At 62.7% G+C, this 18,576-nt stretch overlaps 1 protein-coding gene across 2 annotated transcripts; it reads right to left on the reverse strand.

Annotated features, from left to right (window-relative positions):
* Window positions 1-7: 7 nt before the first annotated feature.
* LTBP3 (latent transforming growth factor beta binding protein 3) lies at window positions 8-17,691 on the reverse strand. Of its 2 annotated transcripts, XM_045775476.2 has the most exons (28): window positions 16,762-17,690; window positions 13,397-13,726; window positions 13,036-13,238; window positions 12,756-12,861; window positions 12,429-12,521; window positions 12,125-12,247; window positions 11,466-11,624; window positions 11,194-11,379; window positions 10,627-10,643; window positions 10,482-10,554; window positions 10,229-10,327; window positions 8,289-8,414; window positions 8,072-8,203; window positions 7,815-7,943; window positions 7,465-7,587; window positions 7,098-7,220; window positions 4,264-4,386; window positions 3,921-4,040; window positions 2,911-3,039; window positions 2,437-2,604; window positions 2,189-2,272; window positions 1,767-1,895; window positions 1,525-1,662; window positions 1,288-1,428; window positions 976-1,137; window positions 810-890; window positions 572-703; window positions 8-405 (listed from the first exon to the last, which is right to left on the reverse strand). In XM_045775476.2, exons 1-28 carry the CDS (start codon window positions 17,081-17,083, stop codon window positions 254-256), a joined length of 3,903 nt encoding a protein of 1,300 aa, XP_045631432.2. In that variant the 5' UTR covers window positions 17,084-17,690; the 3' UTR covers window positions 8-253. The 2 variants fall into 2 exon arrangements, with proteins under 2 accessions (XP_045631432.2, XP_045631433.2); XM_045775477.2 differs by lacking the exon at window positions 1,288-1,428 and having other exon boundaries at window positions 16,762-17,691.
* Between the last annotated feature and the right edge of the window lie 885 nt (window positions 17,692-18,576).

An 18,576-nucleotide genomic window follows, 5' to 3' on the forward strand; every position in this document is an offset into this window, starting at 1 on the left:
CCAAGAGTAAAGAGGCACGATCTGATTTATCAGTTTCCAGGAAATGCCCCCTGGGAGGAAGGCCATCAGTGCCGGGGCCCCATCTCCACCTGTGAACCGGGCGGTGCGGCTACCGGCGCCCTCGAAACTCGAAGGGGTCCGTGGGCCCTGGAGAGTCCCAAGGTACGAGCCCCGAGTCAGGCAGGTGATAGAGGCTGCCCTCGCCGGAGGGTCAGGCAGAAACCCCTCGCTGACGGCCAAGGTTCGGATCACGTCAGCGGCGGCGCTGGGGCACGCAGGCCCCGTGCGGGCGGCTGCGCGCGAAACCGGCTTTGCAGACGCAGCGGAAGGAGCCGCTCGTGTTCACGCAGCGCTCGCTCTTGCACAGCAGCCCGCGCTGGTTCAGCTCTCGGCACTCATCGATGTCTGGAGGTGGGGCGACAGGTGCGGGCTTCGCCAGGGCGCCAGAGCACGCAGCCCGCTTAGCGTGTGCACCCTCTCCCCTGCCGCGCCCTCTCCCCTGCTGCAGGCTGGGGCCCTCACTGCGGGCTGGGGCCCTCACTGCGCAGCCCGTGCCCTCCACCCGGCTCACCCACACAGCGTGCACGAGAGGCGTCGAGCTGGAAGCCACCGGGACACTCGCACACGGCGCCGCCGGGCCGGGGCACGCAGCGGCCACTCACGCAGCGGCACTCGTCCGAGTCCTCCTCTGAGCTGTCCTCTTCTGCGCCCGCCGGGAGAATGCAGACATCAACCTCCACCTCCACCACCTGCGGCCGGCCGGCGGATGGCCAGGGACCCCCACCTCTGTGTCCTCCCGCTACACTCACCTCGAGGGGGCTTCCCCAGTAGCAGGGGGCTCGCGTCCCAGAAGGAATTGCTCTCACTCTGCGACGTCGGGCACTGGGACCCTGGGAGGGACAGGGGCGGTCGGCGACGTGGATGCACCCAGGCTCCCGCCCCAACCCCTCCTGCGCCCCGGGGGGCTTGGCTCACCCGCGCTGCGTGGCGGGCAGGGGCGGCACTGGGCTCCCCAACCACGGCCCTGGCGACAGCAGCAGTCATCGAAGGTAAGGGTTGGCCCGGTCAGGGGCCCCGCGCACATGCCATCTTCTCCACGCTGGGCCCAGCACACGTCCCGCCGCTCCGGGGCACGCTCTACGGAGGGAGACCAGGCATCAGCTGGAGGCCGGAAGGGGGGAGGCAGTCGGCCCCTAGTTCCCACCCACCGTCGCGGGGGTCGCGACCCCGGGGCTCCACACAGCGGACCGGGCCCTGGAATTGGCCCAGGACAACTCTCGCCCTCACCGGCTGGGCTCTCCGGGAGCTGGCAATCGCGGCCGGAGGGCCCGGGCACCCAGGGCGGGCGGCACTCGCAGCGGTAGGAGCCCGGCAGGTTGACGCAGCGACCAGGGCGGCAGGCTGCCGGGTCCTGGCACTCGTCTACGTCTACGGGTAGCGAGGGCATGTGTGGGGGTGGCGGTCACAACTCAGCCCGGTCCCCGCTCCCCTCCTGTTTCCCCAGCCAGCAGGCCCGGGCCTCACCCATCTCCTCTGGGCTCAGACACTGGCGCTGCGCGGGGCTGTACTCGGCCGGGGGCGTACAGGCACAGCGGTAGCCGCCGCGCGTGTTCTCACACACTCCGTTCCGGCAGTTGGACTCGTCCAGGCACTCGTCCACGTCTGCGGGGAGGAAAAGCGCCAGTGGAGGGAACCGGCCCGAAGTCGGGTAGTTGTGCGTGTCTCCCGGTCACTGTCCCACGGCCACTGGGACCGTCTGCACTCACCCACGCACTCCAGTAGGTTCCCGTCGTAGTAGAAGCCTTGCTTGCAATAGCACTCGTAGCCCGGCTGCGTATTCACGCATTTGCCCTCCTTGCAGATCTCCGCCCCGAACAATATGCACTCGTCGATGTCTGCGGAGTGACAAGCCGTGGGCGCCCCGTGGCCTTTACCTGCCGGGCGCGTCAGACCCACAGCCAGGGACGTGTGGGCGGGGCTTACCGCGGGAGCGGAGCAAACTCAATGGGAGAGGCTTTTCCAGACGCTGACGTGAGCGTGATAGGGGCGGGGCAGACCCTGAAGGTGTGGGCGGGGCTTACCCCAGTGCTCGCTACCGACCTAGCGAGCATTGGCGGGATCGGGGCGGTCCAAACCTCGGTGGGCGGAGCGGGGCGTGCCCGCTGGGCGGAGCCGTGTTGGGGCTTACCACGGTGGGCTGGGATGCCGTAGTTGACAATGTTGTTGTCTTGGGTGTATCCCTTCCCGTCTGGGCAGAGACTGTGGAACTCAGCTGCCGGAGAGCGGCCGTGGGGAAGAAAGGAGGCAGGACTGAGCACGTGCGTGTGCACTAGCCGTTGGGCTCAGATCGGAGCTCTCGGCCTCATTTCCCACTGACCCAGGGAAGGGTCATTTCCCCCAGTACGTTTCCAAAACGAAGAAACTGAGACTCCTGACCTGAGCTGTAGACTGGGCAGGGATAGATCTCGCAGTGGTCTCCCCAACCAGCTCCCAGCGAGCAGCAGCACTCCTGCTGGGTGACGTTGGTGGCCAGCACACTGTCGCAGAACACCGTGTCATCGAAGTTAAGGTAGCACTCCTTCTTGTGGTGGGGCTGCTCCACCTCTGAGGGGAGCGGAGGGCAGCTCAGGGTCCTGCAGACAGTCTTGCCAATCCACGCTCCCCACCAACCTCATTCCTCTGCTCCCTCACATTCCCTGGCTCCCTTCAGCCGCCCTGTCGGAGCCAAGCTCCAGCCTTGCTGTGGCACTGAGGGCCCTCCTGCAAGGTCCAGCCCCGCCGGATTCTCAGGCAAAAGGGATTTCTCCCTGTTCCCCAGATTCCAGAGGGTGGGACCAGGGTCCGTCTCTGAACCCCAGAGGCAGCTCAGGGAAGTTGTGTCGTCTGAGGAGGAGCCTGGAGAGCACTCACCCTCACAGCCATGCTGGTCCTGGGTGGGCGTGAAGCCCTCATCACAGACGCAGGCGTAGGAGCCCTGCAGGTTCTCACAGGCCCCGTGGGGAAGGCACAGGCCGGGGTCCTGGCTGCATTCATCTATGTCTGTGGCCAGCGAGGGAAGCAGGAAGAGTTGCTCCAACGAAACCAGCCCCTCCTTCCCGGGGGCTGTGCCTCCAGGGACTCACACAAGTTCAGAACCCAAGCTTCCACTTTGATCTCAAAGTACACACAACAGAAAGTCCACTCGGGTCTGTCTGTGCACGTGAGTAGAGGTGTGCACACTCGCCGTCTTCTTCCTAAAACCTGCCATGGCCGTCACTGACAACAAATGGAGTCCTAACGCTCAGCTCCGCATCTGAGGACGTTCGGTTTGGCCTCCTGATATCTTTCAGTTTCATCCTTTCATCTAAGCACCGGCACCCCCGACTCTATGCTCAGGGCACTCTCCCCTAAAAACACAACTAGCTCCTCCCAGATCTCTGTGCTTTGCACAGCCTGTTTTTGGGCCTGGAATACCATTTGTGCTTCTCTCTGCACAGGGACCTTATTTATGCATTAGGGGACCATCTTTAGGCTCCAAGTTTCAATTCAGTTGTCACCTCTCCATTGCCAATGAATCACTCATCCAGACCTCTTTTGGCACCCTGACCGGGTAAGGATCAATTCACATGTCAGCCTCCTCTAGTGGCGGCCCTGGCTCATTGCTCCATACCCAGCACGTAGTACAGAAGCTCCGTAGTATAGAGGCAAACAGTAGGTTCTCAGTAAACTCCTGCTGGCTACCTCACGTAAGGGTGAGCCGGCACATAGTGAGCACCACGTAATTACTTTCATTATTACTGTTGCTATTCTAGGTGAAGGAGTGGAAGGGGGAGTGAATGTGCAGATGGACGGATGGATGCAAAGACAGGGCAACAGGATGTCTAGATTACTGCCATTCCCTGCCAGCCCTCCTCAGGAGCTCTCAGCCAATCCCCCCATACCTTGGCACTTCCTGCCGCCTACCAGCCGATGCCCCTGGGGACAGAGACAGCGGTAGGAGCCATTGGTGTTGATGCAGTCACCCCCGATGCACGCTGCGGGGAAGTCACACTCATCTATGTCTGCCGGGGATCAAAGAGGGGGGGGAGTCTCAGGCGCTGACCCCACTCAGACAGCCCGAGGCTGCCAAGGCTTCCCCCAGAGCCCTGGGCTGCGCCCACACACCAGGCCCATTGTTGGATCTGGGTGGGGGCTGGACAGGGGAGTGCCCGGCTTGGAGCCTGCGCAGTGGAAGTCCTGGGGTAGGGAGGAATGGGCTGACTGCCAGCTCTCGGGCCCGCTTACCCTCGCATCGGCTCCGGTCTCTTGACAGATGGTAGCCAGAGAGGCACTGACACTGGAAGGAGCCTGGTGTGTTGGTGCAGATGCCATTGTCACACACACCCCCAGCCTCGCACTCATCCACATCTGCGGGGCACAAGGGGCGTCAGAGGCCAGCATGGGTGGTCTCCGGCCTCTGCTACCCTTTTCCCACTCGCACCAGGGGCACAGAGCTCCAGAGCTGAGGCCAGTGGAGCTTAAGGGAAGCACAGGCCCTTCACCCCCTCCGTGTGGCACTCCATGCCTTGGGGAGCAGGCCAGGTGCTGCCAGGGACCCCGGGCCATGTCTGATTCCAAAGAGCTCAAGCCTCCCCAACGGTCATCATCCTCACCAAACAAGAGCACCCTCCCCGTCCCCTCCTCGCATACTGTCCTATCTCCCTTGCTCCAGCTGCTCTCACCCTTCCCCACCTGCCAAGGCTCCCTTTCTTCCCATGCAAATAAGCTCCTCTGTGTCTTTGTCCTTCTGGCAGAATAATGTTTTCTGCTTGTGGAGGAAAGGAACTTGGCTTTCCCCTGAGAGCATGCTTCTCTGCGGTCCTTTCTGGCAGAAGCTGGTTCTTGGCCACACGTCAGAGCCCTTCCAAGCCACGCTCTGCCCCTGAGGTGCACTGGGCCCCCATGCCAGCCCCCACCTTCTGTCCTGCTATCAGCACTCACCTCCCTAGTCTCCCTTCCTCTGTCTTGCCCCCCACCCTAGGACTTTCAGCATCCATATGGTCAGCCAAGCCCAGCCTCCAACCTTACACCTTCGGTGGCTACTCACTGTCTGGACAAGGGGCTGGGATCTGCCCCACCTTGGGCATCTCAGATGCTGCTTCCTTCCCACTGCCCCTGCTGTTCCTAAGCCCCCATCCCACCTTCTCTCCCAGGGGCCCACGAATACCTCTCCTTCCTCCGCACCGGTCTGGGGGCCATGCCTGCCTCTGGGCCACCAGATCCTGGGTGCTGAGTGGGGTGCAGGCAGCTGCCAGGCTGAGCACCCTGGGCTACGGCCACTCCCTCTGGCCTCGGGCCTGCCAGAACCTCAGTGTGGCTGGCGCCACCCTGCCCCTCCTCCCCAGCCCGCACTTCTGGAAAGTCCCTAGGCAGCTCCCATGCCCTTGGGCTGTCCCAACTCTCTTACTGGTCATTGCAAGTCCCCTACTGGACTCAGGCCCTTCACTGTTCATTGAGAAAATTAAGGGTATCTTCAACCTCCTGAAAATCATTACATCCATTAGGGTCAGAGATGTCCCTTCTGTCCGTGGCTCCTCCCCCAGGGGCCTTGTCATCCCCTTGCCCACTTTCCTGGCGGCATCTCAGCCTACAACCCTAAACCCCATTCTAGTAGCCCCGTGTCTCACTCTTCCTCACTTGCTGCCTGCATCTCCTGGCCCCCTCATGCCACAGCCAACCTATCAAGGTCACCGGAGACTTTCTCATCTCACCACTCAGTTCTTACTTTACAAGAACCTCTCGGTTGCATTTGGCTCATCCTCTTCTGCCCTAGAAGCCTCTCCCCGGCTTCTCAGCTGGGACTCCCTGGGCCTCCTTCCATCCCTCCTCCCCTACTCCCACTCCCACTCCTATGCCCCTACCTTCTGCTGACGTGGCAGTGCCCACAAGGCTCTGCTGGGCTCCCCTCACCGCACCCACCCTCCCTGGCTGAGTAGGCGCACCCCAAGGCTCCACGGCCCCATGGCAGGCCACGGTTCCAGGGGTGTGTGTCTGGCCCAAGGCTCCCAATCTGTACGGCCCACCCTCTGCTGGCATCTCCAGCCCAGAGGCCCACAGGGACACCCGCTCAACTTGTCCAGCATGAAACTTAGTGTCTTCCTTCCCTAGTCTGCACCACCCCTGGAAACCCTACCCCGGTGAACAGCACCACCCACGGAGTCACCCAAGCCAGAAACCAGGAGGGTCCCTCGCTCTCCCCTCTCTCGCCTCTCTCATCCAGTTAACAAGCCCAGGTAATGTGCTTTAACATTTCTCTAATATCACATCATCCCGTGACCACCCTGAGGCCACTGCTCCCATCGTGGCCACCACCGTCTGTGTCCTGAGTCTCCAGCAGACCTCCAGCTACTCTCCGCACTCAGCAGCGGGAAACTCTCTAAAGCAAATGGTGAATCTTGTCACCCGTCCCCTTAAAATGCTTCAGGTGCCTCATAACACCATCGCGAGGACGACGACAAAGCTCGACCTCCTGGGCAGGGCTCAGGGAGGCCTCTCAGGGGGTGGGGCCCTGCCCCTCACCAGCCAGCCTCAGCTCCCACCCTCTGCTTACACCTTACAGTTGTCAGCACATTCTGAGCTGTTTTTCACCTCTGAGTCTGCTGATGCTGACTTTCTTTGCTTGGCTAATTCCTAGTGGTCCTTTAAGACAATTCAGGCCTCCCCTCCTCCCAGCCCTGCACCCACATTCCAGCCAGGCCCACAGCCCTGCGCTCTCCAGGGTGTTTGTAATGTTCCTCAGTTTCTCTGAATCCCCGCCCCAGCCCCATGCATAAGAAACAGTACAGCGGGGCTACGAGCCCTGCTCCCCGTTCTTTTATGTCTTTTTTCCCCTTTAAATTTAAGTAACGTGCTTTGCAAAGGCAGCTTCAAGCCTTGCCTCCCTAAGACCCTTCCCACATAGAAGTTTTGGTGGCCCTTTGATGGGCCAGGTTCGCTGAGAAAATGAGTGAATGGGTCAGTGACCTGAGGGTGAATTAGCTATCTCCTGCCCACCGTGGGACAGACAGGGTGACTTGGTCCCCAGCTTCCACGCGTGAGTGGGTGCGGGACCATTGGGGCGCGGGGGCGCTGGGGCTCACCCTGGCAGCTGCGGCCATCCGGCGCAGGCGCGTAGCCCTGGGCGCACGTGCAGCGGAAGGAGCCTGGGAGGTTCTCGCACCAGCCAGGCGAGCAGGGGCTGCCCTCGGCACACTCGTTCACGTCTGCGGCGGCAAAGACTCGCCTCGGTAGCCGCCCCACTGGACCCGGCACTGTACCGGGGTGGGGGTCTCCTCCGCCCAGGATGGGGGAGGCCCCACCTGCCAGGCGCCTCTCACCGCCATTAGCCCCGCCCCTGCCCTAACCGGACCCCGAAACTGCCAGGATGCTGGGACGACTCCCACACCGGCCCCGCCCACTTGCCCTCGGAAGCCCCCCCCCCATCCGGGACTCAGGCCCCTCTCTCACCGCGGCAGGCCCCGCCCCCCTGGCTGCGGTAGCCGGGCTGACAGGCAATGCACTTGAAGCTCCCCGGTTTGTTCTCGCATTTGCCATCCGGACAGGAGCTAGGGTCTCGGCACTCGTCGATGTCTGTGCGGGGTGGGGGGGGGAGGGACACCCATTTGGGGACAACGTGGCGGGCCAGGCGCTCAGTGTCCTCGGCAGGGCCTCCCTCCGTTACAGATCAACAAGGCGAACCCGGCCCTCTGGGCTCCCGCAGCCCAACCTCTGAGAGGCCCAGAGTCGGGGGCCCCTACCCCCGGCCCAGGTCGAGAACAGCGGAGGACCCCTGTCGGCCCCGATGGGGTCTCCCCCACCTTCGCACACGGGCGGTCGTGAGGCTTTGAGCCGGTAGCCGGGGTAGCAGTTGCACTTGTAGTGGCCGGGGAAGTTGAGGCAGAAGCCGCCGTCGCCGCACAGGTGGGGCTTGGCACACTCGTTCAGGTCTGAGCGTGAGGAAGGGGGCGCGAGGCGGCCGCCGGGGGCGGCGGAGGCGGTTATGCTGCGATCCGGAGGGGAGACCCCCATCCGCCCAGCGCCCCCCCCCCCCCGGCGCCGCCCGGGCCGCGCTCACCTACGCACGAGCGCCCCCCGGCGCCGACGTGCAGGCGGTAGCCGCGATTGCAGTGGCAGTTGTACGAGCCGCCCGTGTTCATGCAGACGCCCCTCCCGGCGCCGCATGGCTCCGCCTCGCACTCGTTCACGTCTGAGAAGGGCGCGGGGGTGGAGAGACATCAAAGGGGCGTTGGGACCCAAGGCCGCCCCAGGGCCACCCACCCGCCTGTGCTCACCCACGCAGTAGCGGTGCTGAGGGTGCGACCGGTAGCCCGGATTGCAATGGCAGGAGTAGTCCGAGGGGCCCGGGACGCACTCTCCGTGGCCACAGATGTTCTGGTTCAGGCGGCACTCGTCTGTCTCTGGGGGTGTGGGAGGGTGGTCGAGCAGGGGGCTGAGCAGGGAACACTCACTTTCTGCCACATTCCCCAGGAGGACCTCGATACTCCATCCTTAATGACCCAGATACCCGAGCCTGGTCACACCATGACCTCGGGTCCCTGTACACTCATACTTCAATCCTAGAATTTCCTACACCTCCATCCCAGATAACCCCAACATTAGGACGCCAGGTCCCATCCCTATCCTCAACTCCAGGATCCCTGATAATTCTATTTCTACTCACTGTGCTCTGTCTCCAGTCACCCCAAACTTCATCACCTCCCCTCAGGGCTCCTTAGTTATCCCAATACCCTGAGACACCCCCCTCCAGTCACCTCAATATTTAAAACCCTGCAGCCTTAGTCATTCCCCTATCCTCTAGCTTAGTGACCCCAACACCCTCCGCTCAGGGACCCGGGTCCCCCATTCCAGAATGGTTGATTTCCTCCCCCTCCCAAGGCAGGCAGGAGCTCATTTCCTGGGAATCTGTTTGCCCCCTGGTTGTGCATAAGTGGTCAGATCCAGAACCCCCTGCACTCTCTTTGTCACCAGTCCTGAACTCCCTCCTCCTACCTCTCCTTTAGGTCCCTCCTCCTCCCCTTCCCCTTCCCGTGCAGCCCAGGACTTGATGCTGAGCTCTGCCCCACCCCAAACACACCTGGCAGGCTGCTCTTGTGGCCTGGAGTATCTCCCTAGACCTTCCTAACACCCCCTCCTCTGAGAAGCCTCCCCAGGTGCCTCTTTCCCCACATTCCCACAGCCCCCAGGGCTGTCACTGCGTTGTCCTAGCCTGTACAGGCTTCCAGGACAGCCACCTCCCCTGCCCCCAGGGCCCTCACCCCCAGAGCTCACATGGCCTCCTAGATTTCAATCAGCCTGGGGGCTCCCTTGTAGCTTTGGAGACCACACAGACACCGACTAGAACCTGGCTCAGATGTGTGACAGCAGTGGGGGGACAGCTGTTGAACCTGAGCCTCTGTGTCCTCATCCGGACGATGAAGCTAACTGTACCCACTTTCACAGGATGAGAAGGTTAAATGATATTTAGTATGTAAAACCCTTCAGTCAGTGCCTGGCACAAGGCAATTGCTCAGCCACAGCTAGCAATTATCATGATGCCCCAAACGCTACCACAGCCTTTGGGATCAAACCCAAGCCTCTTAACAAGGCTCTGTGCGTCGGCCCTCCCTGGGTTCAAAAACACTGGTCTGACTGTGGTTTTCCCTCCTCCACCGGAGTTTCGTGTGCCCTTTGCCCGAGCTTCACTTGGACCGTCCCTTTCCCCAGACTGCACACTCCTTGCTTCCCCACTTCTTGTTCATTTCTAAACTCTCTAAAGCCTGGCCCAGAAAGCCTTCTCTCATTGCCACCCTACGTGTTGACTTCTTTCCTTCTCTGATTTTTTTTGCATGGCATTTATGAGACAAACGAGATTTTTAGTCACTGATCTGTCTGTAGTCCGCTTACTCTGCAAGAACAGAGAAGTTCTGGCTTTTGCTTACTCCTGTATCCCCAGCACCTGAACAGTGCCCGGCACATAGGAGGTGCTCAGTAAATATGAATGAATAAGTGCCTTCAGACTGGGCGGAACACCACAACACCCGGATCACTCGAGGGCAGAATGGGGTCTCTGCTGCACAGGATGGCTTCCCCAGAGCCCAGCCCAGAGCCCGGCTCACAGTAAGCCTGGGATAAGTGTTAGTGCGCAGGAATGATGGGGGGGGGGGTAAGGGAGGAGTAAAATTAAGCCAGGACGTGGCTTCTCTGGGTCACGGCCTAGGTGGGCACATCTTACCTGTGACCTGAGTAGGAGCGATCTCTACTGCACTGCGGGATGGGGGCAGGTCTGGCAGGAACCAGCGCACCGTGGGTGGCGAGGGCCGGGAAATCAACTCTGTAGGCAGCCGTGTACCCCGTCAGGGGCTGGGGGGTATGGGAGAGCTGCCCCTCTCCAGGCAGGCCTTCGGCTGGGATTTCACACCCAGCTTCACTGTCCGCCACCCCCAATGACAGCCCTTGAGGACGGGTTCCTGCAGTGCCCAGCTCACCCGGGTAGGGCCTGGCGGGAGATGTGGTGGCGGTCGGGTGGCTCTGTGGTGCTGACTGCTCCTCGATCACTGGCTGTGAGTGACAGCAGCGTGAGCCCACTGTCGCCTTTACGTCCCTGCTCCTCCCACCTGGGCTCATACTCACCGAGTCCGTGCTCACCCCTAAAGGGAAGAAGATGGGTCATTAGTGCAGTCCCATTAGACTGGGAGGGGCAGTTGGTATTTGTGGTCAGGGTCTCTGAGAATTCGACAATCACGTCTCTGGGTCAAGCGTCAAGAGTTAGATCCTGGGAACCAGGGAGCGTTTGCGTCATGGGCCAGGGGAACAGGTATAGGGAGCAACGATTGGTCAAGGTCCTTGGGTTATAGAGCAAGGCTTAGGCGGTTATAGCTAGGGTCAAAATCCTTGGGTCAGGAGTCAGAAGGTCAGATCTAAGGGCAGCACTGGGGCTGGATCAATGCCCTGGTCTGGAAATCAAAGGGGTTCCAGGGTCAGAGGGAAAGACCTGGAGGGCAATGGATGGTCAGATCCTGCTCATCAGGGAATAAATCCTGGGGTTACCACCTTGGTTAGGGATGAGGGGGCCAGCTCGGGGGGTCCGTGGTTAGCTCAAGGATTAGGAGTTAGGGGTTAGACTCTGTGGATCAGGAGTCAACAGGTCAGGTGTAGGCGTTCCGCATCTGTCAGGGAACGGAAAGGGTCAGGCCAGACCTCGCTCTTCCTCTGTGTCCTCAGGTGGCGGCACCCGGCTGGGGCTCTCCGGGAGCTGTTGGGGCTTGGGTGGCCCATCGGGGTGCAGGAAAAGGGAAAAGTCACTTTCGCCCTGAATGGTGAGTGTCTGGTGGGAAGTGAGGATGTGGTACCCCTTCCCAGCTGGACAGATCTCCTTGAAGGCAGCTGCGGCCAGAGCAAGGGGCAGAGAAGTGAGTGTTTCCCGGACAGGCACACAGATGGCCCCTTAGCCCCACACGCCCCAGGCTCACCGGTGCCATCGGCGGGGCAGCGCTGGCACCTCGCGCCCCAGGCCTTGCCCACACTGCAGCAGCACAGCTGGCGGGTGAGGCGCGTGGTCAGTGGGTGCTGGCACTGGTGCTCCGGGCTCACCAGGCGGAAACACAGGCTCTTCTCCTCCGGCTTGTCCGCTGCAGGGGGCCAGGGGTGGGCATGGACATCTGGGCTTGAACACTGCCCATGTCCCTCTTCCCAGCTGCTCCAGACCTTGCCTCTCTGGCTCAGACAATCCTTGACCCTCATGTGGCCTCTGACCTCATGTGACCCTGAACTCATGTGATCCCCGAACCTGTGTTTCTCTGGCCTCACGTGACCCCTGAAATCTCTGTGACCACTGGCACCAGTGACCCCTGATTCTGGAGGCTCTAGACTTCATTCCTCCTATCCATCAGGCCCATGATCTCATACGACCCTCATTCTATATAGTCCCTGACCTCGCGTGACCTCCGACCAGATCTCATGTGACTCCTGACCCCACTGATCTCTGATCCTATCAGCTCTGGGCCTTACTCCTCCTGCAATCCACCCTTGACCCCACTCTGACTTCTGTGACCTCTGATCCTTGCTGCTAACCCTAAGTCTCCTGTCTGTGACTTGTGACCTCCCAGGGACCTGAGCCCCCCATTCTCACCAATGCACTGCGTTCGGGAGGGGCCCAAGCTATGGCCAGGTGGGCAGACACAGCGATAGGAGCCAGGGTTGTTGAGGCAGTCACCATGGCGACACATGCCCGGCATCGCGCACTCGTTGATGTCTGTGGTAAGCGGGAGTGTCATCCCTCTAGTGTGCCGCCACAGGGTGACAGCCAGCCGCTCCAAGAACCTCAGGGTCCTGCCCCAGCCCCAGCCCCTCCTCCTCCCTCACCCACCTTGCGGCCTCCCCCAGGGACAACCGGCGTGTCCCTCCAGCCCCCAGAATCTCCTGGCTGGCCATACCCTGGCAGTGGGTGCTGTTGAGTCTCTTGTAGCCCTGGGGGCAGTCAGCGCCCACCTCCCCACGTACAGGTCCTGGTTTCTGCACCCCTGTGTCTGCGGAGAGAGGAGAGTGTGGCAGGGGGGCACACTGGGGCGTCCTGCGGGGAGGGAAAGGAGGGCGCTGCGGAGGAGCAGAGCGGGAGGCTGAGGGGAATGTGGTGGGCTGGGAGAGGCTGGGGCTGCGCCTGCCAGGGAGGAAGCGGTGGGCGTGGGTCCACCGTGCTCCTCCCCGTGCCAGGTCCTCCCCCTGCTGTGCGGTGGCGGGCACCCCTGCGCCCAGGCACTCACACTGCAGCTGCGGACACTTATGGCACTTGCTCTGGCCCCAGGCGGTGCCGATGCTCCCGCAGCAGTCTTCCTGCTTGGTGAGGCCCGGGAGGGGATTGCTGCCGCACTAGGGGAAGTAGGGACAGAGGTCACAGGGCGCCCAGCCCCACCCGGCCTCCCTCCTCGGGGCCTTTTCCTCCCGTCAGCCCGCGGACCCCCGTTTTGCGCAAGCCCCATTGAGTGGGGACAGGGCAACCCTGAGACCCAAGGGCCAGTCCAGCTGGACTGTGGAGTCACTCACGGGCTGCTTGGGCAGTGTGTCCTGGAAGCAGCGGCCCAGGGGCTTCTGGGTGGGTGGCCGGGGGTGCTGGGGCTTGGGGTGCGGCAGCAGGTGCTGCGAGGGGGCGGGGCCCTCGGCATTCGGCCCCTCGATGCGGTGCACTTGGACCGAGGCCTCGGGCGGATGGTGGACGCGCACGTTCACCACGGGGGGCGGGGCCTGCACTGGGGGGCGGGGCACGGTGGCTTCAGGGCAGTCCCGCACCGCAGGTTCTCATGCGGGGGGGGGGGGGTGTGGAATGGGGGAGGGGTTGCTCCTCGAGGTCCCGCCACCCTAGTGTTCGCCCACTTCAGCCTCCCCGGTCCGCCCAGTGGTCCGGTACCTTCCGCTGAGATCTGTCCCGGCCCGAGGGGCACCAGGAAGGCTGCGTGCTGGGCAGGGGGCCCCTCCCCAGGCCCAGGCGGATCAGCGATCACCTGGACCGCGTAGATGGCGTGCTTGCTGGCCACAGAGTCGCTCTCTGGAGCCAGGGGCGGCAGCGCGCCTGTGGACAGGGCCCCGGCCCTGCCCAGCCCAGGGCCTGAGCCGCCGGTGCCCCCGCCAGCTCCTCCAGCAGGCACCTGGCAGAAGCGACCGGTGAAGTCCGGGGGACACAGGCACTGGTTTCGGGAGGAGCACTGGCCACCGTTCATGCAGGGCAGAGGGCACACCACTGAGGAGGGGAGGTGAATCAGGGACCAGGCCCAGTCCCTCACCCACATCCTGTCTCTTTCCCCTCCTTCTTACTTCCTTGCCACCCACTGGCTCTGTCCTCCTTGGGAAGCTGGGTTTTGGAACCCTTAGAAACTGCTTTCTAGGTCCTCCAACATCCTTCTACCCATGTTGGCTTCTGGAGTCTCAAGTCCTGGACTTAAATCCCAGCTAGGAGGCCATGTGCCAGCTGTGGGGCCCAGAGCACCTTGCTCCCCCTCCCCGTGCCTCAGTGTGCTCATCTGTAGGGATGTTTATTGTGTCTATTAAATGAGGTAATGCCTCTACAGATACTCAGCAGGGTGCCTGGCCCACGGAGGGTGTTTAATAAGTAGTATCAGATGATGATGATGATGGTGGTGGTGGTGGTGACAGAATAGCCGTTTTCTTCTCTGGCTTTCTCCTCCAGACTTTCCTGGGAATGTGATCCCTATCTGGCACTTCCTCCTCTTCTAAATTCTCCCGCATTCAGACCTCAGCCCTCTCCGAGCTCTCCCCCCTTCTCCCTCCTTTTGTCTTGCCATCCCAGGGCCCACACCTCACCACTATCAGCGATGCCCACATCTCGAGCCGCTACCTCTCTGAGACCTCTCTTGGGCACCTTGACCCTGGGGAAATCCGCATCCTGCTTCCCCCACTCCCTCTCCCACCTTGGACCACCACTGGGGAAGCCCTGCTTGCTTCGGTCACTCTCCTGAACCTCAGAGGCTCCATCTCTCCTGCTTCCACTCTACCCAGTTCCGGCCTCTGTACTGTCTCATGAATCCACCTCCCCTCCTCCCCATCCCTCTGCCCCTCCTGTGCCTTGAGCCTTGCCACCCAGGCTCCTTGCGGGCTTCCTGCCTCTCTCCTGCCTGTTCACAGCCCAGTACCCCCAGAGAAACCCGCCTCAGGCAGAGCCCTGGCATGTCACAACCCTGCTCACTGCTTGCTTCCTTGCCCAAACATTTAAGGCTCTCCATGGCCCAGAATGAACCTTCTATAAGCCGATCCCCCTCTGCCCTTTCCACATGCACGCCACACCCTAGGACTCCTCTCCCTCCTCCTAGAAATGTATCACATCTGCCTCCACGGTTTTATTGGTTTTATTCGTGCCATTCCCTCCCCTTCAGGTCCCTCTTCCGCAGCCTCTGCATATTCAAATATTCTCCTTCTCCCCTCAGCTTCTCCTCCAGGAAGGGAGACTTTCTTCATACCCCCCCCCCCCCGTTCCCTCTCCTGAGTTATCACCCTCTGCCCAACTCCACCTGGCACTTGGTTATATTTATGTCTGTCTCCCACACTGTAAAGGGTGTTTTGGAGGGGCTGGGTCTGCCTCAGCTCTGGGTCCCAGAGGAGGTTCAGGGGGGGATAAATGAAGGAGTGACTGAGTGAGAGGCTGGGACCTCTGGCTTTCCGTGAGACATGTACCCACATCCCACATCCAGCCTTGGGGCCCTGAGCTCACGCACCAGCCCCAGCCCCTCTTCTGCCTGCCCCATGGCTGTCCTCACTTTCCAGAATGGAAAGGTGGGGGTAATGCTCTTCGGGACACCTGCAGGGCCTCAGAGGGACAACACACAGCCATGGCCTTCAGGGCCTGGCTAAGAGCATCCCAGCCCAGCTCATCCTGCCAGGACTCTCAGGCAGGAGGGGTGTGTCCTGGGCTGGGGGAGGCAGGATCCTCTCCTTCCTGCCTCCCAGTGAGTCACCCATAGCGGTGAGGGTGACCTCTCAATGACACCCGCCCACTGTGGCCTGGGCACGGAGCCTGGGGGATGTGGGCAGCTCGGATGGAGACAGCAGCCTGGGCAGGATGGCCAGGGGGTCTGGGAGGCTGGGCCCATATGCACTCACACGCACGGTCATCTTGTCTTTCTCTCTCTCTCTCTTTCACACACACACACAAACACACATTCATTCTGGCACCAACACAAGCTCACAGAAACACTCCCATAGTGACTGGAGACATGCACCCAAGACAACACAAAGAAACATGTAATTAATCAAAGAGTGTCACTCCAAAGCCTATGCATGCACACACGCGCGCGCGCACACACACACACACACACACACACACACATCTCACGAAAACTATGAACCACATCAGGGGGGTTCCTTGGGTCTGTGAGTCGGTATGTGAGTATGGGAATGTGTAAAAGGGGCCGTTTTGCTGGTGCCATCCTGGGCCCAGCCTAATTACCCTGTCCGGGAGGGTAATTACTGCTGGGACACCTCCCCCAGCCTGGCCCATAGGGCCCTGCCGGGAGGCAGGCCGAGACCCAGGCCTGGCCCTTTGAAGAGAAATGCTGGGGAAGGGGTAGGCTCCAAGGGGAACTGGGGAGTCATGGGGGCTTGTTGGGGAGGGGAGGCTCTGAGGCAGAGCTCTTGAGAGGTTATGGGAAAGGCATAGATGGGACACCAGGAAAAAGAGGGACTGAGGACCCAAAGCAGCCCCCACCTCCAGGCCTGCACTCCACTCTTCAGGCCTCAGCACCTCTTCCCTCTGAGACCTTGCCAATATATAACCTCTTCACCCCCAGCCCTGGCCTTGGCTCCTCCCAGAGCATGCAGGTGTCTACTCCTGGCGGGCCCTGCTTTAGACATTTTGAAAGGACTTTTCCTGTTTCTTCCAGCAAATCTGTTTCTTAGGGGAGTATTTACCCCATCTCTGTGACCTCCTGGCCCCAGCTCACATCCCTCAAAAGCCCCTGTGTGCTGACCCTGACTCCCTCTCAGAAGTCTTCCCAGAGGCCTGTGTCATCCAGGACCCCAGCCTGACCCCACACCTCAGGCCTCAACCGTAACCCAAAGCAATGAAGTCCTGGTCCATGCAGCCCCTCCGACTCTGGCCCCAGGGCTCCAGCCTTCCAAGCCCCTCATGTCCCTGGGCAGACAGAGCTCCGCTTTCAACACCCCCGGCCCCCAGCGTCATATACCCTCCTCCGCCCTGTCTCCCGCATTTGGCCGGGGCCTGCCTTCCCGCTCCCCGGCCCGTGCGTGCCCCCTGGCCCTCACCCACGCGGAAGCCGGAGCCCGTGAGCGTGTCGGTGCTGTGGCCGTTCTCCCCGATGAGCGTCATGTTGGAGCCCTGCTGACAGCTGTCCCGACACTGGCCCTTGAGACAGGTCCGCTTGCAGATCACCGGCGCAAAGACCACCTTGAAGCGCTCGCGGGCCAGCGCCCCGCCCCCGCCGGCGCCCCGCTCGCCCGCCGGCCCCCCCTCGGCCCCGCCGCCCGGGCCCAGCAGCAGCAGCAGCAGCAACGCCAGCAGCCCCGCCGCCCCCGCCCCGCGCATCTCAGGGGCCAGGCCGCCAGCAGCCCCGCGGGGCCCGGGCATCCGGGGCCGCAGGACCCGGGGGGCGCGCCCGGGCCGGGGCTATGGTCGCGGCGCCCGGGGGGGTGGGGTAGCAAGCCGGGAGCCCCGGGAGAGGGGAGAGAGGGCAGCGAGGGAGAGGAACAGAGGAAGCGCGCAGGGAGGGGACGGCAGGCGCGGGCGGGGGACCCGGTGCAAGGCAAAGAGATGGAGCCCGGACTGCGGGGAGCCCAGAAACTTCCAGAGCCCCGGGAAGGAGCCCCGCCACGAGCCGGGGCCGGGGAAGGGGGGGGCCTGCGAAGGCCCCAAACTGAGGCGGCCGCGCGGAGGCCGAGCGAGTTGAGGCGGAGAGGAGGAGCGAGGGGAGAGGAAGGCCGGGCGGCCGGCCCGCTCCGCGCCTCCCCCGGCCGGGCTGGGCTCCCGCGGCCGCCGGGAAGCAGGGAGCGCGCGGGGCGGACGCAGGGAGAAGTGAGCAGTTGTTTTCCCTGGCTGCGGCGCGGCGGCGGCGGCGAGGGGGGCTGGGACGCTGGCCCCGGGCCAGGGAGACAGTTTTTTTCTGTTCAAGCGTCGCCGCGGCCGCCCGGAGGAGCGAGGGCGTGCGGGCGGGCGGAGGCCGGGGGGCGGTCCCCGCCCCAGATGCCCGCCCCGCCGGAACCCGCCGCCGCCGCCGCGCTGGGCGCTTTCCAGAGGGCCCTCACCTGGGACGCCGGCCGGCCCGCCGGATTCCTCCGGGCGGGGCGGCGAGGCCGCGTCGGAGCGGGCCACCGAGGCTGGGGGAGGACCCCGGGCCCTGGCCGGGTCACGCGGCCGCCGGGCGGCCAGGTGGGGCTGGAACCCCGGCCTCTCAGCCCTTTCCCAGCCTCCCTTGCGCAGGCGGGGGGCTCACCACCCCAGAGTCGCTTCTCATTAGTGCCGGTCCATTCCCCTCTGAGGAGAGGCTCAAAGAGAGGGCACCCTTTGGCCAGGGGCTCCGTGAGGGGTCCAGAAGAGGACAGAAAGAACAAAGCTGGAGACCCAGCTTCCCTGCCAACCCCCTCCCCCCAAATGGCTTCCTGGTGCCCACCCTGCCCCCACCCCCTTCGCCTTGTCTGGCCGGGCTGGCGGGGCTGGTGGGGCTGGCTCGGGCCTCAGACACTCTGGAATCGCCAAGGTCTGAGCTCAGGGCCTGGCCCCCTTCCCAGGCTAACAGCCGGGAGGAGGGGGGTGCTGCTTGAGGGCCCAGGGGGCTAGGGAGGGGCACAGCAGGGCCCCAGGGCAGGGGTTGGCAGGGGCTGGGGAGGGGCCTTGAGTTTGGTAAGGCTGGAGAGGAGCCAGGCCTGTCCACGGGTCTGGAAGGGAGGCCCTGGAGGGCTGCAGTGTCCTGGGGCCCCAGTCATAGCGACAGGGCCTGGCCAAGAGACCCCAGGATTCAGTGTCTGACTCAGAGAACTCGGCAGGGGGTGGGTGTGACCAGGGTATCCAGAGCAGGACACTGCCAAGTCAGAGTAGCACCAAACCCTCACCTGCTGGGCGCTAGG

This window comes from Ursus americanus, chromosome 24, assembly GCF_024610735.1.
Source record: "Ursus americanus isolate L20-20 chromosome 24, mUrsAme1.1.p, whole genome shotgun sequence".
NCBI classification, from domain to species: Eukaryota; Metazoa; Chordata; class Mammalia; order Carnivora; family Ursidae; genus Ursus; species Ursus americanus.